Raw genomic sequence first — 22,627 nt, 5'->3', positions numbered from 1 at the left:
TCGATTTTTATTTTGTAATTTCAAAGGGCTATAACTTTTTTTATGTGCACATTTGTACTATGGTAAGTTAGGTTCAATCAAACTATTTTTGGTCCCAGAATATGTGATTAAATTTATGACCTGTATTTTTGTTACACCCTGTATATTAGTCAAATAATATAATACGCAGACACATAATATTTAAAATAAAAAATGAAATAAATCGTCAAAATATTTAAATTAAATCATTCCCTTTAATGTGGTTGCACGTAACTCATTATATTATTTTGGCAAATTAGATATGGCCATTGGTTAATAAATTATACATGTTTATACAACAATAAACAAATAAGTAAAGGTAAACAAATTGATGATGCATTTAATTTCATAATCGATTTAATAATCACAAACAGTACAGCAGTAGCTATTTCATATAGCGTACATATTTAGAGCAATAACGCAAATATTTGAATGAGTTTGTTTTACTCCAAATAGTAATAAATTATACATTATTGAGTATTTTTAATTGGTAACTGCATTTATAGCATATTAGTCCATTCTTTCACGGTTTTTGCTCTAAATTTTAAAGAACCGCTTGGATTGACATGAAATTTGGCATGCGTATAGCTTACATGTCAAAGAAAAAAAGTGATATTGTGCCGATGTGTGCTTTTGCCTGGGGGTGACTTTCACCCCCTCTCGGGGGTGAAAAAATATATGTCCAAAATAAGTCCGGAAATGGGTAAACTGACTAATTTTAAGTAACTTTTGTTCTATAGAGCTTTTTCGCCAAGTCAACACTTTTCGAGTTATTTGCGAGTGAATATGTTCATTTTTCAACATAATAACCAGATTTTTAGACGGTTTTTCGCAAATAACTCAAAAACTAAGTATTTTGTCGAAAAAAAACGTTCTTAGCAAAAATATAGCCTATAAAAAAGTAAAAAAAAAAATAGTGCACGCGTTAGGTCTCTGGATCTCGTAGAACCAGAGTTATAGCCAATGAAAAATAGATTCATATTCACCAAATTTCAAATGGAATATTTCGACGTAAAATATCCAAAAAAATTAAGCACTTTTTTGGAAAAACCCATTATAACTTTTTTAAAGTGTTTAAAGAAACCTTTATTTCTGTTTTTACAAAAAGTTTCTAGCTTTTTTAAGCAAGTTACGCTCAAAATAAAGTTGGTCCCTTTTGTTTTTGAAAAAAAAAAAAAATCGGGAAGACCACCCCCTAATTAGCAACTTAAATGAAATTAATCGTTACCGCTCCACAAATTATTTTACTTATGTTGTGTTTATATGATCTGTAAGTTCCATCGATTTAAAGTGCTTATTTTTGAAAAAAATTGGTTTCAAAGTAAAATTTTTAGAAATTTAAATTTTGAAAAATATTTTTTTTTTAAAATAACTTAAAAATTGTTAGAGATACCAAAAATCTCGAAAAACAAAAAAAAGTCAGATTTGCTTTTCTGAATATCATGTATTTTTTTGTTTTTCTGTTAGACAAAAATTGATTCAGATTTGGGGTTTCTAAATTTGCATACATTCGTGATCAGTGACTCGTTCAACCCCTTTTAGCTACAGCCCTTTCAATAATAAGGACTTTGAACCGATGAAACTTACAGATCATATAAACAATATATACACGAGTCAAGAAACTTGTGAAGTCGTAACGATTAAGTAGATTTAAGATATTAATTAGGGGGTGATTTTCTCGATTTTTTTACCAAAACCAAAAGGGACTAACTTTATTTTGAGCGTAACTTGTTTAGTTTTGATGCTAGAATTTTTTATTATAAAACAAAAATAAAGCTTTGTTTAAACACTTTAAAAAAGATGTAATAAGTTTTCCCCGAAATGTGCTTCATTTTTGGTGATTTCACGTTAAAGTATTCCATTTGGAATTTGACGAATATGAACGTATTTTTCATTAGCTATAACTCTGCTTCTACTACGTGTAGAGACGTGATATATACACCATTTTTTTAAATTTTTTACAGGCTATATTTTTACTAAGAACATTTTTTCCACAAAATACTTACTATTTGAGTTATTTGCGAAAAACCGTCTAAAAGCGTGGTTATTTTGTTGAAAAATTGAACATATTCACTGCCAAATAACTCGAAAAGTATTGACTTAGTGAAAAAACTCTATAGAGCAAAAGTTACTTAAGCGATTATACTAACACGCCGATAATGTCTGCTGAAACATCACAGCAAAAAGAGCCGAACGTCACTGGTTGATCGGGTCTGCGTGTCGGAGCGCGGGCGCGACCAACCAGTGAAAGAGTGCTAGATCGATGACGAGGGGGGCTGATGATGAATTTGCCCCTCGACCGGCATGCCTAGGCACGCCTACTGAGGTTTGGCTCCACTCTGACTAGCCAGTTTATCGATTTCCTGACTTTCTTTGGACGAATATTTTTTCACCCCCAAGAGGGGGTGAAAACCACCCCCAGGGCAAAAGCACATATCGGCACAATATCACTTTTTTTCTTTGACTTGTTAGCTATGTGTATGCCAAATTTCATGTCAATCCAAACGGTTCTTTAAAATTTAAAGGTTTTGCAATATTTTACCGTTAAAGAACGGACTATATAGCTGTTAGAAATAGTGCACCAACTGCAAAATTTTTCTAATAAGGAATTTAAAAGCCCGGTCTCCATTCTTGTGATATTTTCTTATGGTTTCTACAAAGTGAGACTGAAAAGATTGTATACATATACTCCAACCTCGTAAGGAGGCCCATAAATATCTTCTTCGTGTGTCACCTCCTCTACGAAGGCCGGAAACCATCATTGCGATTCGCAATTTCGATACCGCCGCTCCAAAGAGATTAGCAGAAATGCAGTTAAACCAATTTCTCAAATTGTTTAACGAAGAGATGCGCCTTCTTCCACGACTCTTTCTAATCTGTATTATTCCTTGTATTACTTATTTATTAGCTATGTCCACACTGCGTTCCTTTTTGCGTGAACTAAACGTATGCCTTAAAGATTTCCGCAACCCATATTTTGTCACCGAAGTGAATACACTAAGCCTAAGCCATTTCTTTTTAAAGTCCTCGACCCGTTTTTCATAGCGCAAAGAGAAGCAACTGTGCCACTGTTAAAAATAAAAATCGACCTGTTTCAGGTTTTCTCTCCAAACTCGCCAATTCCAAAAAAAAAAAATAATTTATTTCATAATTTTGCCCCTCACTATTATATTTTATATACATATGTAAATCAACTTAAATAAAATATTATTTTTTATTCTCATACTATTAGGCCAGGAACCGAAGCTTTTCACCTCGTAATTTTTACAGCATGGATTGATTTGCTTGAAAATTTGAGAATAAATAGTCGATAGTCCAAGGATCAAAATCTATATGATTCTGAAAGGCGCTTTTACCATGGGGGTGGTTGCCAGCCCATCCCGGGGGTTGAAATGTTTTATTATATTTTGACCGCAAAAGTTAATAAAAACATTCATTCTAAGCAAAAAATGTTCTATACATTTTTTTGATAAAATTAATAGTTTGAGATTTATTCGCTGTCAAAAGTATTAGTTTTGTATAGAAAAAATCAACGTTTTTCGATATACTCATTTACGATTCACTCAATTTTTGCCGTAAAATTTTTTTCAAATCAGGTTCTTGGGAATTAAATAACCTACAATTTTATATTGAAACATTTTTTCATATCTCTGATGTTAATCTTTCTATTCTGAAGAAAATGGCATTTTTTACCACACTACAAAAATTCGTTATTCGCTTTTAACTCCATCTTGCTATTCTGAAGAAAAATCCGCTTTTAACTCCTTTTTTTAAACTAATCATTCTAGGCCGGTAAAACTTCTAGAACCTATTAATAATACATAAATAAAAAAGACCAAATTAGGTCAATGAATAATTTTAATTAGGGTGGTGATTAGGGGGTTGCATTCGATCACTTTTTCGCTGAAAAAATAGGGACTGACATTCTATTTATTATAAGTCACTTAATTTTTGAGCTATAGATTTTTTTTCTGGATTTCTGGAGATAGATATTTTTAAGTACTTTAAATTAGTTTAAACAAGTTGTCCTCGAAAAATGCATCGTTTTCCCGTATTTTGACTTTGAAACTGTCCATTCACTTTACAAATTCCCAACTGTAAACAAACGCACGTGGAAGCTAAACAGGGCCGTACTGAGGTGTACTAATACCGTAAGAATTGCTTGAAATTTAATTGTAAACAAGATTTTGTTCTTTTTAAGGGGAAAGGCGCAAAATATCGGCTGTCAACATTTTTAATGTGTTTTAAATTGTATTAATTTTTTTCGATTCCTGAGAAAACTAATAAGTATTTTTGAAAAATTTACACGCAGAATAAAATATTACCTTATTACCGAGGGTCAAGAGTCCCTTAGAATGAATAAAAAGTTTCTTTTTAGTGAAATATTTGCAATTAAAAATTATCCTAAAGGTTCCGTTTTATTTTCACCCCTGTAACTTATTAAAATAAACATTATAGAAGTTTTCAGGGACTTTCGGCCCTCAATAATAATGTAATCTTTCATTCTGCCTTTAAATTTTTAAAAAATATTTATTAGTTTTCACAGGACTCGAAAAAAATGAATACATTTAAAACACTTTGAACATTTTGACAGGCGAAATTTTGCGCCTATGTCCTTAAGAAAAATGTGGTAAAATAAAATATTTATTAACTGAGATATACATAACAATGTGAACATTTTCAATAAAGTATTGTTCAATAAAATATTTCAATATTATAAGGTTATGTTATTTATAAGTTATGTTTTTGCTAAGAATGTTTTTTTCTTCGATAAAATATTTACTTTTTGGAATACAGTAGAGTGTCGGTTATCCGAACGTTGATCAACCGAACGACCGCTTTTTCGAACTATCGACTCCCGCGTCCCGCACTTGAATACCGAGCAAGCGTTAGTAATTGACGCTTAAAATATCTTCAATTTTCTTCAATATTGTATCCAAAAATAATTATGTTGTTGCAAAGACTGCACTTTTTTGTTTAGTTGCTAGTTGTAATTATCAAGATATAAATAAATATGTAGGTATATAAATATGGCTTTTATTCACTTGTGGATAAATATGTATGACAATAAATATGTATCAATATATTGTAGTTCGATTATCCGAACAAATCGGTTTTCCGAACACCTATGTCCCCCAATTAGTTCGGATAATCTACGCTCTACTGTATTTGCAAAAAATCGTCTAAAAACCATCCATCCATTTCCGGGCTTATTTTGAACGTGTATTTTTTTGCCAGGACCGAAGCACACATCGGCACAGTATTACTTTTTTCTTTGACATATTAGTTAGGTATATGTATGCCAAATTTCATGTCACGATTAGAAAACATAAAAAACTATAAAACAGTCTTAAACCAGTCTTAATTAATAACTCAACAATAACTACTGTAAAGTACAATAACATAACACAAAATAATATTATCTTAAAAACCAACACGCTAAAAAATACAATTTCAATTTGCAGATACAGACTGACAAGTTAGGACCTGTAAAATGAGAAACCGCCTCGTTTAGGGCGATAAATTAGTTCGGTGCTAGCCACCGAAGGAGCAACACGTACGAGCGGAGCGGAGCAGAGCAGCGACAACGCCAAAGAAGTGGGAGTGGCTTGACTGGGGACTTATTAGTTCTGCCCTGAATGTAAGCAGGGTAAACAGTTGAGCGCTTCTTACTCTCTGAGGCGAGAAGAGTACGAGGAGCCAAACGGTGGACGAAGTGTACGATTAGCAGGAATTTTCATTCCAACCACGAATGTAAGCGTGGTAGCGAAATCGTGCACTTCTAAGCCCTAGGCTAGAAGCAGAGGCAAAGGCCGTTCTACTGGATGTGGTGAACTTAGGGAATTTGATTTTATTGGATTCTCTGAGACGCCACAGCTAGAGTTCGGTCAGCAGAAGAAGAAATAGTGGGCTCGACGTGAGCCCACTACGGGATACCTACTGTGCCTCCGTAAGGGATGGGTGCAATTTAAAACATTGCACCTCGACACTGCATAGGTGTTGTTTATTTATCAACACTGTTGCAGCCCCGGCCCCTAGGTCAGTAGGTTGAGAACAGCAAGTGGAACCCGTACCTAGTTCTGTCTGGGTACGTGAACAACCGAGCGTGGTGCAGGGAGCCAACCCTGAAGTCGAGCTGGCGTCGGGCCAGTCGGCAGAAAAAAAGGCTTCGTCAAAACTAGGACAGTTCGCCCCCCAACCCCACAAGATTGATAGAGCTAGGTCTCAATCATTGCCCCGTTCTATGGCACATTCCCTGCCAATATATGAGGGCTCACGCAAAGTGGGCCCAAACCCTTTTCAGGAAATCAGCTCTGACACTGAGGGATACTCATCCGTGGATGATGCGAAAAGCGAGAAAGATGGCTTCAAACTCCCCAGGAGCGAGAGGAAAAAGGAGAAATCCAAAAAGAAGAGAGAGGAGACTAAGAAGGGCGGCGAAGAACCCAAGAAAGACGGTAAAAAACCAGAAGTAGAGCCCATGGTAGAAGACGAGGCCGTGCAGGCAAACAGAGGCACTACCAAACGTGCCAAAGAGAGTGACAGCGAAGATAAAGAAGACAAGAAAGAGAAGATAAAAAAGAAGAATGGCAATGAAGACACTTCAACCTTGATAGAGATGCTGAAAAAGATGTTGGCAGATCAAGAAGTAAAAAACGAGCAACTCACAATCGAAAACGAGAGACTAAAATACCAAATGATGGAAATGTCAAAAAAGATGGACGCCATGATGGAGCTCATGAAGCAGTCAAAACAACCGACGCCAGCCCCCGAAACCACAAAGCCAAAGCTACAGCCACTCCCTGAAGCATTAAAGACAAAACCATCCGCAGGTGAGAGACTGACGAACATTCGAGGTGCAAAACCAAAAACCAAAGAAGATTTCCCAAAATTGAAATCCCAAATTTCAAAAGAAGATGCGACGTCATGGGAAAACCAAGCAAAAAATGCCATGAGGGCTGCTTCCCCCCCAGCACAAGATACCTACAACCTGCCCCGAGGTCAAATCCCACCAATCCATCCAGCCACGAGCGCAGGTGGTGGTGCGCCTCCGCCAAGACGTCCCGGTGTCTCAGAGTCGGAACAGATGGTAACAAACCAAGAAGAAGAAGCTGCCGTGTTGCCTGAAAAACAGGCAACATACCAACGTAAGCCGCCTGTAATAAAATTACAGAGCGTAAGCGAGACAGGGGCAATCCTAAATATAGCCCAAAAGCAAAATGTGGTCACGGTAAACAGGATCTCCAAGAGTGGTAGGGAAACCCTCATCCAGGCGAAAAGCCCGGAAGATTACCGCAAAATGACCCACATAATAGAGGAATATGCGAAGTCCATGAAAGACAGAAGATTACAGTGGATAGCCTTCCCATTTGAGGAAGAAGTAAAACCCAAAGTGGTAATAAGAGGGCTACCCACAAATACCACAGAGGCAGACATAAAGAACGAAATGGCAGCTCAATACAACATTGACTGCCAAGCAGCCAAAAATATGTCCTCAAGAACCGGACCAAGAAGACAATTGCCGATGTTTGTTGTGACTCTGAGCCAGGGGGACGTCGAGGCGGCGAGGCGTATAACCAACCTGTGCCACATGAAGGTCGTGGTAGAGGACCTACGCAAGGCAACAGGACCCACGCAGTGCTTCAACTGCCAAGGATTCCACCATGCCCAGAACGCGTGCCATAAGGATCCCAGGTGCGTCAAATGCGGCGAAGACCATTCCACAAAGCAGTGCCAACGTGCCAGAAAAGACAAAGCAACATGCGCCAACTGCAAAGGCAGCCATCCAGCCAGCTACAGAGGATGCCCTAGGTGCCCAACATGGGGAAGACCACCACCAAAGAGGCCACAGCAACCAACACAGCAAAGACGACCACAAGCAACCGGCGTCTCCTACGCCCAAGCCACCCAGAGTACGCAGAACAACATAGCGATCCCCCACGACGAAGACTACCTAGTCAACTTGGTCACCAACATAGTGACTAAGGTAGTCAAAGAAGTGATACTGGGCACCAGGGAGGCACAGAAGTAATGCTGGCAGACAAGGGATACTTGCGGATAGGCTCCTGGAACCCGGGCAGCATAGCAACAAATCAAAACATCATGGATGAACTCGCCAACAGATACGAGATGGACATCGTAGCAATCCAGGAGACCAAACTGACAAACAACTTCAGTCTAAAGTTCCCTGGGTACGATGTATATAGGAACGACCTCACAAGAAGATCAGGAGGAACGGCCATCCTAGTCAAGAAGGGAATCAAACACACCAGATTCACGACCCCACCACTGATAAACATGGAGGCAACAACAATAGAAGTGAAAATGAGGCAAGGCGCAGTCAGAATAACATCAGCCTATGTAAGACCGCAAGACCCACTAATGGACGACGACCTCGATGCGTTCCTAAACATCGCTGAGACATCCATAATAATAGGAGACCTAAATGCAAGATCCCCCAACTGGAACGATAGAGCTACGAACAGAAACGGACGACTACTAAATAGCTACATAGAAAATAACGAAGATACACTGGCAATGGGCCCAGAAGAACCAACACACTTCCCAGGAAATGGACTTCCCACCCATATCGACATCGTTGTGGCCAAAAACCTAGGACTACAAGCAGAACTAATCACGCTGAACGAAGGTACAACAGATCACAACCCCATTCTACTGGAAATAGGAACATGGGAAGAAACAAACCCGCCGAAAAGAATAAAAAAGAAAATAAAGTGGACAAATTATAAAAGATTAGTGAGTGAAGGAATAAATATAGTGCCAGTTATAAATGACCCGCAACAAATAGAAGAAAAAGTCCTAGAACTAGAAAACATCATCCAAGAAGCAATCAGAAACAGCACAACAGAGGAAGAAGTCGAGATCCACACGGGAAGGTTCAAAGACATACCACAAGAAATACAAGACCTGATAAGGGAAAAAAATAGAGCGAAGCAAATAGCCAGAAGAACAAGAAACCGAGTAGACAAAACCTGGGCAAATACACTAAACCGAGAGGTCAAAACGGCTCTGCAACACCACCGCAGCGAAAAATGGGACAACTACGTACAAGAGATGGAAGAACTAGACTCAAACATGAAAAATGTTTGGAAGCTCCAGAAAATGATGAGAAGCGACAGAAAACCCATCCCACCACTCCATGGAGAAAACGGCATGGTATATAAAATTGAGGAAAAAGCAGAGGTGATGAGGTCCACGCTCGAAAGAGAATGCAGGTTAAATTTCCACCAAGACGAAGACGCAGACTTCCTGGAAGAAGTCGAAGAACAAGAAGAAAGACCAGAAGACCCAGAAGACATCATTCCACCAACATCACCGGAAGAAATTAACGAACATATTAGAAACTGTTCACCGAGAAAAGCGCCTGGTCTAGACAAAATAACAAATAGAGCCCTAAAGTATTTGCCCAGGAGAGCCATAGTGTACTTTACAAATATAGTGAACGCGATATTAAGATATAAAATATTCCCAAACAGATGGAAAGAGGCCCATGTCATCATGATCCCAAAGCCTGGCAAGAACCACACATTCCCGCAGAACTACAGGCCAATCAGCTTACTTCCAGCGATCAGCAAGATAGTGGAAAGAATCATTCTCAGCAGACTGAAAGCGGAAACAACCAGATTAGATATAATCCCAGAAGCTCAATTTGGATTCAGGGCAGAACATTCCAGCGAGCTACAAGTACTCAGACTAACTGAGTACATAGCAGCTGGATTCAACGACAAGCAGTACACTGGAGCAGCATTCCTGGACGTAAGCAAGGCTTTCGACAGAGTATGGCACAAGGGGCTATTATACAAAATGCGGGATTATGGGTACAGCGGAGCGATGACGTGGCTAATCTCGTCGTACTTAGGCGACCGGTGCTTCAGGGTTCGGATAGGACAAGTCCTGTCCGACCTCGGAAGCCCGGAAGCTGGAGTACCCCAGGGAGCGGTCCTGTCACCTCTGCTGTACACAATATACACCGCCGATGTACCTAGAACACCAGGAACCCTTATGAGCCTCTACGCCGACGATACAGCGATAGCGGCCAAACACAGAAATGTAGACATAGCAGTGACCAACCTGCAAACAGCGCTAGAAGACATCGAGGAATGGAGCATAAAATGGAAGATAGCCATCAACTCAGAAAAGACGCAAGCGGTACTATACAAGAAGGGAAGACAACAGCCAGAAGAACAGCTAACGGTACAGGACACCCCCATCGAGTGGAAAAATGAAGCAAAATACCTAGGAGTTATCATGGACAAAGGATTAACCTTCCAAAAACACGTAGAAGCCACAGTCCAGAAGGCCAACTTCGCGAGAGCAACATTAAGAGGACTCACAGGCAGAAAAAGTAAATTAAGACTAAAAACAAGGTTAAGACTAATAAACAGCATAATATTACCGGTATTAACATACGCATCTCTCGCATGGGGACAAGTATGTAAAACCCACAAAAAGAAGATACAAGCAGTCCATAACAACAGCCTAAGAGAAGCAGCCAGAGTCCCAAGATACGTAGCAGAACGATTCCTGTTTAGAGAACTGCAACAGGTGAGAGTCACCGAAGTGATGACAGACAAGGCAAGGGTCAAATTCGCGGATCTGGAGCACCACCCAAGCCACATACTGCGAGAGATGCTAGGGTATGACGCGTTCCACCGATGGAAGCACAGACGTCCTAAACAACAAATAGTGAACTAAAGCGATAAAGTGAAAAATAAAGTAAAAGTGATAGTAGTCAGTTCGTAGCTCGAAACTCCAAGTGCCGAAGAAAACACGAAACCCAAGCGTAGGTCCAACATCACGATCAGGTAAGTAAACCAGTAGAAAATTAGAGGAAAAGGCGCAAGCCAAACAAAAAAAACACAAAAAAAAAAAACAAAAAAAGGCGTAAGCCAACAAAAAAATCACACAAAAAACAAAAAAACCCAAAAAGATCTTGGGCTCCGAGCCATTGTACCGAGCCCAGTTGGGCCTGGTGCAATGGCTTGGGCCCCAAGCAACCAAGCAATTTTAGTTCCCGCGGATAAGTAAATAAGAGGATAAAGGCATAGAGCGCATCACGCTGGGCCTAGTTTTTGCATTCGATTAGGGCACCACAATGGAATCTTATTACCCAGGGTTCCATTGTGAAGAGCATTTGGCTACGATAGTTGTGCCCCCATCGCGCATCAGCGTGCTATGGGGGGGAAAGGGATGGCCTGGGGCATTGGGGCGAGGTGGAGTGATCCCTGTTTTACACTCGGGTCAAAACACCTCGCCCCAATGAATTGTTACACCCGAATGTACTTTTTCGATAGGGTGGACATCTCCCACAGGTCGGGTTTAATCAAATTGCTTGCTTGCTTGCTAGGGCGATAAATTATATTTAATAGCTTCTTGACGAATGAGTGGACGAATCGTTAACACGTGCGTTTGTTTATGTTGGGAATTTGCTATGTGAATGTGGTGTACTATATTTAGCATTTGACGAAGACGAGCCAACATATAAAGTATAGCTCGATTATTATTGGTCTTAGAAAACTTAAAAAAATATTTTGTTTATTTTTTCAAAAGGCACATTTTTGTTAAGTAAAGTTGTTTTGATAAAACGAAAAATTTTGGAGTTATTAGCAGAAAACTTATTAAAAACATGGATTTTTTCGATGTAAAACTAACTTTTTCGATAGCGAATAAATCGAAAACTATCAATTTTATCAAAAAAATATACAGAACGTTTTTTGTTTAGAATGAACGTTTTTACCAACTTTTACGATTAAAATATAATAAAAAATTTTCACCCCCGAGATGGGGTGGCAACCACCCCCATGGTAAAGCTTCATTACTTGGACTTCAATATATCAATAATTGATATATTCAATATATCAATATATCATAATTATTATGATGTCACTACCTGTATCGTAATGAACTTCATTATGATACAGATTTTCATTAAGATACAGATTTTTAACCAATAGAATCGCGATATGGCATTCGCGATAAAGGTGGTACACGCGCAGTGACCAATGGCGAGTCAAATACATATGCTATGACAGTTCTCAATATGTAAACAAACCGTCAAACTGACAAACTACTGAATTTATTTGTGTTACAAAATTAATAAATTTGAATATATTTTTTGGTAGAATGATCATAGAAAAAATAGTGTATACAACTTGCATTTAATTATCATTATGAAGCTCGTACTCTATACGAAACTCGCCGCATACGGCTCGTTTCGTAACCCTCATACTCGCTTCATAATGATCATCATTAAAAGAGGAAACAGTAGCGATCAACAGGTAGCGAAAACGCGTTCCAAGATTGCGGCTGTAATTTTGAATATTTTTTCGAGATATTTGGCACACGTATTCGTAATATCATAAAGAATGACGGTACAGAGCCCAATTTGAAAAATATATTAATATGTGGAAATTACTCGGTAATTAAATACATATTAAAAAAAACGAGCCTGTACCGCCATTAAGAAGAACAAAAGAATACACTTTCTTCAAATAAACTTTATTATCCGATGCCTAGATTTTAGGCATCGGATAAAATTTGAAGAAAGTTTATTTTTTTGTTCTTCTTAATGGCGGTACAGGCTCGTTTTTTTTAATATGTATTTAATTACCGAGTAATTTCCACATATTAATATATTTTTCAAATTGGGCTCTGTACTGCCATTCTTTATTATATTACGAATACGTGTGCCAAATATCTCGAAAAAATATTCAAAATTACAGCCGCAATCTTGGAACGCGTTTTTGCTACCTGTTGATCGCTACTGTTTCCTTTTAAATGCTCGTTGCATAATATACTATTATATTCTCACTCTGTCTTAGTTATAAGTTGACTATATTTACTAGTTTTTCGACAACATTAATTATTAAATACACGTTGTTATATACCATACACTATCTAACAACATTAAATACATACATATATGACTAAAGTTGTTGTATCGTAAAACATTTTATACGAAAACATTTATTATGTGATGTGATTTACAGAGTAGATATTCCAACAAAAACTTTGATTGATGGACGGTCTTTTGTAGGCATTGTGATTTAATATTGAAGTGCTTATTAACCAAAGGAGTGTTTTGTTGTTATTTAGCCAGTGAAGTCTGACCTGTAGTGTAAAACGAATAATGAAGGAGCACCGTGTAAGGTTATTTAAGCTTGAATACTTGGATTTAAATACTCACCGAAAAAAATATACATTATAATATTACCTATAACTCACTTTTATTTAACATTAAAAGGTTTTTCTAGTTGGGAGTTGATTTCATTTTTTATTAGCTTCAATTGTGGTAATTATATTTTTTTCGTAAAAACTTACAGTTTTTGAGCTATTTGTGGAAAATTAAATTAAAATCTTTGATTTTTAATAACTCAAAAGTTTTGATTTATTTTATTAACTTTATATAACAAATTTTGTTTAGAATTTGTCCCTTTTATCGAACTATGGTGTTGTTCTTAATAAAATAATTTCACCCCCGAGAAGGGGTGGCTTACACTAACAAAACTGCAAAAACTATTGTAGATAAAAACAACAGATTAAAGCAATAAATTGTTTATTTATTTCATAAATATATAATTACAACATTATTTAGATACATACTAGATCAAGGGTTCCCAACCGGTAGTACGCGTACCACTGGTGGTAAGCGGGAAGATTTCAGATGGTACGTCTCGTGGGCAAAACAAGCGAATTCAAGATTATTCTCCTTGATGTGTGAAGATATGGGTGTCAGGCTCGAAACTCTTCTGTTGCATACAGAAGTGAGATGGTTATGTCGAGGGATAATTTTCACCTGTCTCTTTAAACTGAGCTCAGAAGTTTTAATGCTTTTGATTGAAAAAAATAGACATGATCAACTTTTTCTATGATGAAGAATGATGGCTGTCAAGATTGGAGCATTTAGCTGAAATTTTTGACGGACTCAATACGCTAAAAATGGTTTTTCAGGGAGAAAACACAACATCTATCACAGTCTCTGTCTCTGCATTTCCTACGCTGTCATCATTTTTTGAAGAAAACGAAATATATCCAGTACCAGATGTGGTTGCTGATATAATTCTTGACTTTTTAAGAAAGTTTTAATAAATATTCTCTGAAGATTATAAAGAAAGCAAACATGGTTAGTTTTAATTTTTGCGTACCCATAACCTATATAATGTGCTATATAAGTACCATATCGGACAAATGGTAGCGCAAAGATGAGTCTTGCACCCCCGCGTCGTGTATGGTTAAGACGGCCCTGGGTGGCATCCACCCCCAGGGTAATAGCGCAAGTTTTTTCAAGTATCCTCTAATCACTTACTAATTTTTATGCACATCAATGGAGGTTCAACGAAATCGGAGAGCTAATAGCTCATATCCACCTTCAGTAGCTGCAATAAAATGAAATATGAAAGAGTAAGTCGAACGACTAACTAAATACGATAGAGACATCCTTTTTAGACGATCCTGAGGTATTATTACCCAAACAAATACTACTGGGACTATATTATGGGACTGCTTTATGATCAACTCAGATGTGATGACACCAGAGTAGGGATAAGAAAAACCTACCGGTTATAACCGAAAACCGGTTTTTTGACTCTGCAACAATCGGTTTTCCGGTTGTTTTTTTTGTCCCGGTTATAACCAGTTTTTTCTTTTTACAGTAATAATCGGTGAAAAACCGGATAAGTTACTATCTCTGGAAAAAATAATGAATTCAGAGAAAAAATAGGAAATTTTTCACCCCGAGCGTGCGATGATGAAATTTTAAACTGACCGAAACCGAAACCGATTTGGCAACACTGATGACTGATTTCTATTTTCGATCCCGGTTGGGTACGATCCCAATGCTGTTTATATGTCGATTGATTTTCTTGGTATCGATACATTCTTTTGATAGTATCTATATTTATATCGATTTGAATGGAGTATCACAAACTAAAGTGCAATGTTAATGTAGCATTGTAACCTAATGGGTATTGGCTATTGATTAAAAAAAACCGAAAACCGGTTTTTGGAATAACCGGTTTTTTTGGACGGTTATAGCCGCCAGGTTAAACCGTAATTAAAAAAAAGCGGTATAACCGAAAACCGGTGTTTTGTCAAAAACCGCCATCCCTACACCAGAGCTAAGTTTCACTGAGAAGAATAACACTAAAGATGCATCAAGTCAAACTAGTTTGATTTTATTCAACAAACTTGACTTGACTTGAAAACCAAACTATTTTTTTGTGAAAAAGTTTGACTTGACTTGATTTCAATATCTTTAGGTTTGACTTGAAATCAAACTTCTTCAAACAGTTTGAAGTTTGAATATCGTATTGCGCAACGTGTTTATTTCCAATTCTAATTGAGAGCGTACCGACTTTTGTTTTGATTTATTTGGATAGGTCTGAATCTGCTACTCCGCAAATTAGTTTGTAGTTCATATTATTAAGAAGTATATGCTTGGCTTGTTCATTACGTTCGTTTTGAGTGTGTGCTTTGTGAAATAATATCTGAACCTGAATATTTTTCGGCTAAGAATAAGTACCAGATCAAAGTTATTCCCAGTGCAAAAATTAAGAGAAAAAAATCTGCATACTTGTATTATGTAAAAATAAAGAACAGCGTTATAAAATGACAAATAGTGAACTAATTCTTTAAAACGACATTGCAAAGTCGCAAAAAATTTACTAAACCTACTCTATCAAAAATATGGTATTTTGTTGTTCCTTCATAAATTTCTGTTAAAGCGGCCGTTCAAGTATTACGAAACGCAATTTTTGAAGCTCTTACTACTTCTTTATCCCATCTGTATTTTTATCATTTTTTGTTGCGAAGAAAGGTCCAGCTACTTATTGCAAACACGTGTTACTGTGCTTGATCTGGTTAATACAAATTTTAAAATTTTTTCACTTGAATACTATTGTCCTATTGTAACATGTGCGGAGCGTGAGGGGGCAATATAATACAATCCAGGGGTTCTATGTAAAATATAAACGAAAGTTGAAAAGTTGGGAGATTGTGATTCCGTAGTTTTTTTATTTAAGCTAAAAAACAATGTTACGTAACGCGCTATTCGAACCCCCCCCTCCCCCCTAGCCGTATACCTAACGCGCCGTAATGTTTTACATGGCCCCCTCCCCCAACTTCCGTTATGTAATACTTGAAAGCTTCCAAAGTAGATTAAATTACACTTGGTATGTTAAAAAAAACTATCCAACGAATTCTTTGTTTTAATCTAGTAACACTCAAATATAAAAATATCGATAAAACTAAACTTGCCAGCAAGCAATTCTAAGCATACAGGAATCATTTTCAAAAAATTTACCCTATTTTGATTATAATCGCTTCCTGTATCAAGATACTTTTATGTGGCACTCATTGTATTATTAATTTTCTTATCTTAATTGGCAACTAACATGTCAATCTCGACAAAAAAGTATATCTACTAAATAAATTATTTTTCAAACTCTTTCAAACTAGTTTGACAAACAGTTTGAATTTTCAAACCTGTACGATTGACCAGTTTGACTTGACTTGAATTATTTGTCAGAAGGATTGACTCGAGTTTGACTTGAAATTAAGTCAAACTCAAGTCAAGTTCAAACATTCAAGTCAAACTTGTGCAACTCTAAATAACACAATAATTGTGTGGTATAATTATTATACCATCAAGAGAACAAAACGTTCCAAATATTCATGGGGGCTTAATATGGTTCACTGGATCTAAATCTGCCCATGGTACTGGATCAAAAGTATTTGGGAAACCATGCAATTATAATTAGTCTTACAGTTTAGGTCAATGTACAACTGTTTTCCAGGCTGAAGTTTTTTCTTTGAACTCCTGCATTGATGAAATCATAAATGAAGATCCTAAAGCAAAGAGAATCAATATATAGACAGGTAGCCAAGCGGATATTCGGGCAGGAACAACCCACTCACTAAATCAAAACTGGTAAGAAACTGCAAAAATATCCTCAACAAACTGGCAACAGATAATAAAGTGTCTTCAATGTAGGTGCCGGTTCATGCTGGAGTACATGGAAATAAACGAGCAGATTTGTTGGCAAAACAAGGTTCGAGAGAAACTTTTGTAGGCCCAGAATCTTTCTGTGGCATTACTAAAGATGCTACAAAAAACAAAGTTTGGAAGTGCCTGATAAGAAAGCATCAAAAGAAACGGAGAGCCACTCAAGGGCAAATCCAGACTAAAAAACTGATAGAGAATATTAATGAAAAACTCTCGAACAATCTGATGAACCTAAATAAACGAAAGATCAGAACGGTGGTTGAAATAGTGACTGGACATTGACGCTTCAGAAATCACCTACACAAACTAAGTAAGGTGAATGAACCATGGTGCTGAAAGTTCGAAATGGAAGAGGATACTGTCACACATATCCTATGCTATTGAAATGTGCTAAGTGATGTGAGGCAGAAATTTATATGTCAGCAGGAATTTAGTTTGAACCAGTAGATATTCTAAAACTACCAATTGGAAAACTGAATTGTTTGCCTTTGTTATAGCCACATGATTTATTAAAGATTAAGTAAAAACAAGGTATGGTTGTACAAAGAGGTCTTACGGCCAAGTGTCAGAGGCTAACGAGTCTTGCTTGAGTTAAAAAAAAGAAGCTGACATTACACCCCGATGTGTATTTACTTCTGTATATTCTAAGACTTCCAATTTGATTCTGTAATTTTTATTCAATGGTAAATAAGACTTTTTCTTCTTTCTCATAATCCTTAGTGCGCTTCAGGGCGTCAGATGTCGGGTTCCGCCTTTTATCCACTTCTTCCAATTGCTTCTATTGGTGGCCAGGTTCTTCATATCCCTCATACTGATGTGTCTCCTTTCACCTATATCCTGGATCTGGTCTATCCATGTCTTCCTCGGCCTTCCCCTTTTTCTTTTGTTTCCCATTTTGGCTTCATGTTCCTTCTTTGTAAATCTATTTTGCTCCATTCGTTGTATGTGTCCAAACCAGCTTAATTGTTTGTTTTCGATCTTCCTCATTATCGGTTCTTGTTCCAGCTCTCTTCTTATATCTTCATTTCTGAATCTATCAAACTTCGGAACTCCAGCTATTCTTTTCATGTATTTCATCTCGGTCGCGTTTACAATTGATTCATGTTTCTTTTGGACAATCCATGTTTCCGCCCCATATGTCATTATCGGATTTACTATGCTGTTATATACTCTGAGTTTAGTTTTGTTGCCTATTGCTGACTTTCCAAAAATTGTATTATTTAAAGAGTAATACACGCTAGTTGCCTTCTTCACTTTATTACTGATTGCCAAGTCCGTGTTCCCATCATCTGTTATTATGTTTCCCAAATATTCAAAAGTAGATACGTGTTCTATTACTTTTTCCCTTACTATTATATTAGTATTCCTTTCTCTTTTCTCATCTTCATTTATTATAATAAGTTTTGTTTTGTTAAGATTCACTTCCATTTTTAATTTATGTATCCCTTTTTGCCAAATATCTATTAGTTTCTGCATTTTCTCTACTGTGTCTGTGATTAAAACTATATCATCAGCGTATAGAAGGGAGTTGATCTTTATTGCATTTAAGTTTTTATATCCTATTATGTATTGAAGGTTTCTTGTTTGAGCCTTGGTATTTTTGATTAAAGTATCCATGACTATTATAAACAAGAGGGGGCTTAGTCCATCTCCTTGTTTAATTCCCTTATCCCATTTAAAAGTGCCTGATCTTTCTCCATTTATTTGTACTTGGCCTTCTACTTCCATATATATATATATATATATTAAAAAGTAATACACGCTAGGTGCCTTCTTCAGTTCATTACTTATTGCCAAGTCCGTTTATATAGATATATATATATATATATATATATATATATATATATATATATATATATATATATATATATATATATATACATATATATATATATATATATATATATATATATATATACATATATATATATATATATATATATATATATATATATATATATATATATATATATATATATTATATATATATATATGTATTTTATTTATTAAGCTCAACAGGCCGTGAAGGCCTAGGGCTGAAAGATTTAATTTTTCCTTACAATTACTATTACATATTTATATATAATGATATATCCTATACTACTATAATATATACAATATTACATTTGTTTGTATAAAACACTTAATACTACACTTAACATTATAGTCTTTCCATACATTTCTTCACCACTTCCTTCCATTGTTTTCTGTCCAAAGCTTTTTCTTTCCAGTTTACAATATTACTTTGTTTTAAGTCTTCATATACGCTGTCCTTCCATCTCCTTCTTGGTCTTCCTATTCTTCTTTTTTGTATTGGCTTACGTAATAGAACCATTTTTGGCATTCTCGCCTTTCCCATTCTTTCTATGTGTCCTAAGTATCGGATTCTCTGTGCTTTGATTGCCGTCGTTATTTTTGGTTCATTATATAGTTCTTCAAGTTCCTTATTATTTCTTCTTCTCCATTGACCGTCTATTTTCACGCCTCCATATATTGCTCGTTGTATTTTCCTCTCCCATCTTTCTAAAAGGTCTATTTCTGATTTTTTAAGCACCCATGTTTCACATGCATATGTAGCTGTAGGTCTGATAACTGTTTTGTAGATTCTTATTTTTGTTTTTCTTGACACATCTTTGGATTTCATTAATGGACGCAATGCTCCATACTTTTTGTTTGCTTTTGCTATTCTTGCTTTTATTTCCCCTTCCCCATGTCCCTTTTCATCTACTTTTACACCCAGGTATGTAAATTCTGAAACTCTTTTAAATGCGCATACATTTTCTCCTTCTATCTCCAATGTGAAATTGTCTTCATTTTCTTTATGAGAAGACCAAAAGGTTTGGCTTGTTTTATTATATTGCTCATTAATTTTGTTAGCTCTTTCTTACTTGTCGATATATATATATATATATATATATATATATATATATATATATATATATATATATATATATATATATATATATATATATATATATATATATATATATATATATAGATTTTATGACTTTTATCATCTTTGGTAAATAAGACAATAATATAAATAAATAAAGTTTAAAGCTTTTATAATGAGGTTGCACCAATCTACTTACTTGCAAAGACAGAAAGCTATCTCCACATTCCACGGAAAATCAGGCTTGCTGTAAAACTTCTGCAGCGCTTCCATGCAGGAATTTCTATTACACCGTGACATATCGCAGTGATGTAAGACTGGGTTCAGCAGCATTCGGCAGTGATAGTGCCCGTTGCAGCTCGTCAATGCTGTGTGGCAGGTGCTTTGGAATACCATCTTCTCCACTTCATTGTAATCTTCAGGACCTGAAACCAGATATCGAATTAGATGAGAGTAGTTGAATATGTAAGAAACATCAAGACGTTTGACTTAAAGCCGTAACTCAAATAGCATTATTTTATCAATTTTTAAGCAGTTTTTTAATATTTGGATTAAGAAATATTTTAAAATACCAGCTGTTGTCAAAAATATGTAATCTTTACTGATATAATTTCAGAAAAATTTAAAGATCCTAACCGTAAACAATGTATTATTTATTTTTGATAAATATGACAGATCAATGTTTCTTAAACTATTACCTTTAGGCTATTGATTATATTCAAAATAAGATAGCTAAAAGTAACTACAACGTTAACGGGGTTTTATTATTTGATATGGTCAATGGACATCTATATATGAAAAAACCGCGGAGTGCTACCATTTAAAGGGGTGCGTTTTTGAGAAATGGGTGAATTAGTCCCTGGGCACAGGTTACATTAGGGTGAGTTCTATGCTCTTTTGGTACAAATACGTCTACATAAAAATTGTTCCTGGTTAAATTTCCTATCTAAATATAACATTTTAAAGTCAAAGATACCTTTTTTTACAAAAATACATTCAAAAGAAAAAGCACAAAGGAACCCAAAAGAAAGACATTTTGTTTTTTGTCCCATAACTTTTGTCCACGGGAATATAGGTATAGACGTTGCTTCACAAAAAAAACATACATATTTTTTCTTTAAAATGATATCTGGTAGAGGTCATTATGATTTACAGTTTTCGAAATATGATTTTTTAAAGTTCGCCACTCGCAGAAATTTTGGGCAATTTTCCTTGTTATTTCGCAAATATTGTTCTGTAACTTTTTTCTACGTAACTTTAGGTATATGCAATGGTACACGTAATAAGAATAGAAGTCAATTACCTTTAAAATGGTCTACTTTATAACGTTGTACGACTTTTTTTAAAGAGATTATGGTTTTTCAAGCTTTTATACTTTTAACGATTTTTTTATAATATAATATAAAAATAAAATAAAATTATTATATAATATTATATAATACCTAATATAAAAAAAATATTAATTTTTAAATTTTTTTACGATTATTTTTGAAATTTCTCATTATAACTTTTTTTCTTGTACATGAATTTACTATCTATATATTGCGCAACAAAGAGGGCTTACTTTCTGTTCTTTAAAATGGTGTATCATCTATATTTAAATACATAATGGAAACCGAGTGATTCTTTGACATTTTTTTACCTGCATTATTTAAAATTATTTCTTTTCCAAAAATTTCATAAACATTATTCTTAAAAAATGTCACTTTAGTTAAAATTATTTAAACGTTGAACTTTTAAAAAAATTTCAAAATCAAAATCCATCTCTTCGTTAGCATTAGCTTCATATCTTCCTCTGACACCTCAGTTATCTTAGAGTTCCCACAATTAGTACCCATGCACATGCACCCTTTGCAGAATATTGAACAACTTATTCCTATCTTCCTACAACCGCAGTTTTTTGTACATCCTTTGGTACATTTACATGCTATTTTTTCAAGCAAAGCTTGTGGTGCAGGAGCTTTGACAGTAAATATTGGAATTAATCCACATTTTGAAGTTTGCCCCGCCGAGTCAAGTGGATCCAAAGTATTACCTATAAAAAATAATATTCAATCATAACACACAATCACATAAAAAAGTTATAATGAGGAATTTAAAAAATAATCCTAAAATCAAAAATCGTTGTAAGTACTTATTACAATTTGAAAAAGCATATCTTATTCAAAAATAACCCTAGAATTTTTTATAATACACCATTTTAAAGTAAACAGAATAAGCTTTCTTTTTTATTATATAATATTATTTATTATTATATAATTTTATTATATTATATAATACCATATAGAAAAAAAAGTTATAATGGGAAATTTAAAAAATAATAGTAAAAAATATAAAAACTCGTTAAAAGTATAAAGTCTTGAAAAAGATAACCTCTTTAAAAGAAGTCGTACAACATTATACAGTAGACCATTTTAAAGGTAATTGATTTCTATTCCTCTTACATGTACCACTGCATATACCTAAAGTTACGTAGAAAAAAGTTACAGAACAATATTTGCGAAATAACAAGGAAAATTGTCCAAAATTGCTGTGAGTGGCGAAATTTGAAAAATCATATTTCAAAAACTGTAAATCCTAATGACCTCTACCAAACACCATTTGAAAGAGAAAATATATAAGTTTTTTTTCTGTTAAGCAATGTCTATATCTATATCCCCGTAGACAAAAGTTATGGGACAAGAAACAAAATT

General features: G+C 35.4%; 1 protein-coding gene across 1 annotated transcript in view; it reads right to left on the bottom strand.

The window, feature by feature from the left end:
• The window catches only part of LOC126889489 (uncharacterized), a 258,815-nt gene that overhangs the window by 160,968 nt on the left and 75,220 nt on the right, over nucleotides 1-22,627 (bottom strand). Inside the window, exon 3 of the mRNA XM_050657823.1 lies at nucleotides 20,134-20,359. Within this exon, the coding sequence (XP_050513780.1) occupies nucleotides 20,134-20,359 (226 nt within the window). The remainder of the gene's footprint in view (nucleotides 1-20,133; nucleotides 20,360-22,627) is intronic.

The sequence above is a fragment of the Diabrotica virgifera genome, chromosome 8 (genome assembly GCF_917563875.1).
Source record: "Diabrotica virgifera virgifera chromosome 8, PGI_DIABVI_V3a".
Taxonomy (NCBI): domain Eukaryota; kingdom Metazoa; phylum Arthropoda; class Insecta; order Coleoptera; family Chrysomelidae; genus Diabrotica; species Diabrotica virgifera.
The sequence above is the reverse complement of the archived record's forward strand: the minus strand, read 5'-3'. Positions and strand labels throughout refer to the sequence as shown.